Below are 4,837 nucleotides of genomic sequence, written 5' to 3' on the forward strand. Positions count from 1 at the left end.
TTTTTACCTCATTTGAGACCCTTGTTGTGCAGGTATTTCGTAAAGAAAGTCTTAACCGTATTTATCCTAGGGGTAACCTCCCCCCCCCCTTATTTTTTTGCGATAACTCAAAAAGTAATTTAGCTAGAAAGTCAAACTCTCTGACTTTTATAATTAACATATAACTTAAGGCTAAAAGCTGGGCTTTTAAACCTGCTGCCTGAGTCCTCAGGCATATTGCCTAAATGCCTTATTTTAGGTATTAAAGTAGGTATTAAAATGCTAATTCATAACAAAGACTATATCCAATTCGTCACTGAATTCCCATGTTTTTTGGGACACCCTGTATAAAATAATATATTCCAGACTAAATCTTTATTAAGACCTACTTCCAGTCATTGGATTCTAACATATCATAGGTCTTAGGCCTATAACAAAAGCAATCATGTTGCGCAATTTTTTTGCAAAGAACTTTTGCACAGACGCCTTTACAGGGAATTTGCACATTTTCAGTTTTTTAATTGAATACACATTTATGTATTAAAAATTTTGCAAATGTTTTTGTACATTTGAATTCGGTGGGTCAAGGGCTTTTCAAAAATGTATAAATTGTTGCAAGTAAAGCATTTATTTGCACATTTTTCTTAATAACTAGATTTTGCAAAAATATTTGGATTGTTGCAAATTTGCCATTCTTTTTTGCAGATTATTGAAGTAGAGCTTAAGGATTTACCTAAAACATATCAAATGTAAAGGATTTATATCACCATAAGAAAATAGAGTGGGGACCTTCCCCCCAGGAACCAGTCATGAAACCAGCCGTCAGGATAAATAGGGTTAATAGAGTATAAATATGAAAAAAATGATTTAAAGGATAGTTAGTGTCTAAGGTTCAGTCAGTACTCTGATTAATTATATTTACTACATTAAACATAGATATAGTGACTCAGTTGTGAGCTGTTTACAATAGTAATACGGGGTTTTACTTAAGTTCCTCATATTGGTTCACAGCAATTAATATTAACTTTCTTTGAACGCCATGATGAGTGTTCCATGTGTAGTGATGTTCCTTCACTTGGGTCGTTTTTGCCAATATTTACTTTACGCGGCATAGTGCAAGAAAAAAAGTTTTAAAAAATTGGTATTCTAAACGTTTGCTTTTATTATGTACTGTCAACTTTTGACACTGACATAAGATGCACGAACGTGTTGTAATGTTCGTTTTTAGAAATGGGTTTTCCATTTTTTTAGGTTAAAAATGTTGCAAAGTTTAATAAAAGCAAACTTCAATAAATACAGTTTTAAAATTTTGAAAGGATTATTAAATTCTTTTAAAAACGATCCAAAACAATTAATTAACAACAATAATTCTGTAATGTTGAGGGCGCATACCGATTCACAACGGAACCCTTTATACCTTTATATGAACAACATTGTAGAAGATATTGTCGTTATTCTAGCTCGGTAAGTGAATAATTCTCACAATCTTTTCCATGTTTTCTCAAAGGAGAAATTTGTAAGTTCTTTTGTTTTCAAAGAACAAAGAAACGTAAAAAAAATCCGTACAGTCGTCTTTGGAGTCTAATCAATTGTTGGTACCCCTGTATAAATTACGGTGTTACTCACAAAGGATAAGACTTCAGAGACGACTGTACGGAATTTAAATTTCATGCTTCATTATATTCAAGATTCTCTGCAACATTAAACTCGTTTTTTTTGACAAATCATTAAAAATGAAATGAGCCATGAATAGATCATTAAGACCTAGTTCAATCTTAGGATCGACATATTTTAAGAGCTTAAAGTCGTCTTTACAGTTTCATCCTTCGTGGGTCCCCCTGTTTATCTCAGAAGCTGACAGAAGTTGTATCATGAAGGTTAATCTCAGCGAATACTACTTTCAAAACGGGGGAAATGTACAGGTTAACCCCCCTCCCCTCATTCTAGTGGAATACCCATTCCTCAACCCTACATTCACCTGCCCCCCACCCCACCACCAATTCTCTACAGTCCATCTTGAACCTGTGCTGTGCTAGGGTTAAATTTTTGCAATGTGCATTGGAGTGTATACTGTTTATCAGTCATGAGAACTATATAACGTTAAAAAGAAAAAACAAACTGATTGCCACGGCGAGAACCAGATAATTTTGGAATGTAAGGACGACTTTTAGACTCAGGATATGATTTTAAGTATAGTTCAATGAACTAAAAAGAGTTAAGGCAGTGTTTACAAAGTATTTCACTTATTAAGTGATTTTAAGCTACTATAATAAAACTCTGCGTCATAACAATATTATTTACACGTAAATGTTGTTCAATGTCGTCTTTCTTTTCCGCAGTTTTCTGGTTATCACTGTATTTAAAACTATGAGTTGACTAAAGGGACATATTTCTAACGACCCTTTCTTCAAAGAGTTTCAAGTTCGATGAACAACGGTACCCTTCAAACCAATATCTACAATGATAATTTAGTTTCGTTTTACATTGAACAGTTAAATTCTTTTAACTTCCTTCTTTTCTTGCAGCATAAATCCGGAAGACATTATGAAAGAAACCCAGTAAAGAATAATTAGTTTTTAGCTAGAAAAAGGTCATATTATCCTTGATAAAAAAGGATAAAAGGGTAACGTTGTGAATTGGACTTTAAAAAAAGGAGATAATTTTGCCTTGACGACCCTTTAAATATGAGAATTATGTTTAAAAATATTAAATATTTCAGAAGTGTCTGTGATGTAAACTGCATATTGTAAATCTTTCTGAATGTTTGTGGATCCAGAAAAAATGGCGTCCAGGAAAAAACTGAATTCGTTTCTGTTTACAATGACAAGTATACTCAGCATATCTTCACTATTCATCTATGTGACATCAGTTCCTTCTAGAACAGTAACTGTTCTTCCCTGGGGAAACTGGAAGACAAGTTCCCCCTGGGCTGGGGATAAAGAATGTGGTGAGTTTGTGACAAGAATAGTTAAACCAGGTAGAGATGGGCACATTCAGCCTTCTTTTTATTAGTTTGTGACAAGAATAGTTAAACCAGGTAGAGATGGGCACATTCAGCCTTCTTTTTATTAGTTTGTGACAGGAATAGTTAAACCAGGTAGAGATGGGCTCATTCAGCCTTCTTTTTATTAGTTTGTGACAAGAATAGTTAAACCAGGTAGAGATGGGCACATTCAGCCTTCTTTTATTAGTTTGTGACTAGAATAGGTAAACCAGGTAGAGATGGGCACATTCAGCCTTCTTTTTATTAGTTTGTGACAAGAATAGTTAAACCAGGTAGAGATGGGCGCATTCTGCCTTTTTAAAATTAGTTTGCTCATCGTTCACTACCCACCCATTTCTTTTTTTCTTCAGAAATTCAATAAAAATTTGAATTCGTTCGTAATCGGAATTTTCCACCTATTTCTTTCGTTCAATGAGATACAAAAATGAGAGTTAGTTAAAAAAGATTGTTGTATCTCTCTGAATGATCCAAAAAGTCATTTGTTAAGTTTTTCTGAAGGACACCATCATTAACAAAAAACGGTCGTTCGATGCTCATCTCTAAAATCAGGAACTATCCCTAGTAGAGCACTTGCCTCCTACCCTGGTTCAGGGAATACTTGGATTAGATATCTTATTGAGGGCGCCTCAGGGATCTATACTGGGTCCATATTTAATGATAAATCAATAGCAAGCGCAGGACATAATGGAGAACTGAGGAATTTCAGCGATGGTTCCACAATCCTTCAAAAGACCCATCACAGAGCTTTATATGTGCCAGCTTATATGAAATATTCCCTGGAATGGAGAACTAACCATATTAAGATGTTTGAGGGTCGTGCAGTTGTTGTTGTTCGTAACCCTTTCAAAGCTATTCTATCCTACTGGAATTATATCAGTACAAAAAGCCACACCGCGTCTGCCGACAACAACAGCTTGCTGTCGCCAAAATTCCAGGATTTTGCTTTTGTTGGAATCAACCGCTGGTATGAAGTCATCTCTGATTGGCTTGACTACGGAACAGATGTTTATTTTGTGTTCTATGAAGATCTCCAAGAGAATCCTGTAAACGAAATAAAATCCCTGTTTGACCATCTGGGAATGGAGCTAGACCCGAACAGACTAAAGTGTATACAGAAACATCTGACTGGAAGCTTTGAGAGAAAGAAGCATATTGATGAGAATCCGTTTTCTTTAGATCATCAAGCTTTGTTCAGACTTGTTATTGATCTTGCCAGCAAGAGGATAGAGGAGAAAACAGGAAAATCACTTCCAGTTCAGAAATATACCTATTATAAGATGGATACCACAAATGTACCTTAATAAAAAATATATATTTTGTTTTTGTAAGATTAATATATTTTTTACAATCTACAAATGAATAAAAGCCATTTATAAACAATTTGATCAAGCATTGATCTCCATCTTCTGCAAATCTGCGGATTAATTTAATTCCTTTTCGATATAAAGTGATGGTTTTACCCTTGACAGGTAACTTTGATTACGGGATCAAGCATTGATCTTCAAATTGAAAAGTGCCCAAATTGGATTTCGAGATAAAACATTTAAGATTAACACTATCCACACAAAATTTCCGATCTTTAAAATTGATGAGAAATAAAGTATTTTGACGCGGTTAAAAATACTAAATTTTTTAAATCTCTGTAGCAATAGAAAACCATGTAAATTCAAACTTTGGGATTCATTTTGAATGATTTAAAAACCCTTACTTCAAAAATCCGAGAAATGAAAATGTTGAATTCGATTCTTTTATTATTTTCTAAACTTACAATTTGGGTAACAAAGGGTAATAATGATAACAAAAATAATAATAATAATAATAATAATAATGATGATAATAATAATAATAACAATA

The 4,837-nt window shown here is 33.7% G+C and overlaps 1 protein-coding gene across 1 annotated transcript; it reads left to right on the plus strand.

The window, feature by feature from the left end:
• The first annotated feature begins 1,319 nt into the window (after nucleotides 1–1,319).
• On the plus strand, nucleotides 1,320–4,311 carry LOC111710624 (WSC domain-containing protein 2). The gene is made up of 3 exons (XM_023484739.1): nucleotides 1,320–1,901; nucleotides 2,699–2,956; nucleotides 3,533–4,311. Exons 2-3 carry the CDS (start codon nucleotides 2,740–2,742, stop codon nucleotides 4,282–4,284), a joined length of 969 nt encoding a protein of 322 aa, XP_023340507.1. The 5' UTR covers nucleotides 1,320–1,901; nucleotides 2,699–2,739; the 3' UTR covers nucleotides 4,285–4,311.
• Nucleotides 4,312–4,837: the final 526 nt, after the last annotated feature.

This window comes from Eurytemora carolleeae, unplaced genomic scaffold, assembly GCF_000591075.1.
Source record: "Eurytemora carolleeae unplaced genomic scaffold, Eaff_2.0 scaffold1078, whole genome shotgun sequence".
Classification (NCBI taxonomy): Eukaryota; Metazoa; Arthropoda; class Copepoda; order Calanoida; family Temoridae; genus Eurytemora; species Eurytemora carolleeae.

Bases quoted from the DNA above. Each gene is read 5' to 3' on its own strand.
- LOC111710624 (XM_023484739.1), top strand. From the start codon at position 2,740: ATGTTTGTGGATCCAGAAAAAATGGCGTCCAGGAAAAAACTGAATTCG. The intron at 2,957-3,532 runs GTAGAGATGGGC...CTCTAAAATCAG, and splicing joins GACAAGAATAGTTAAACCAG to GAACTATCCCTAGTAGAGCA.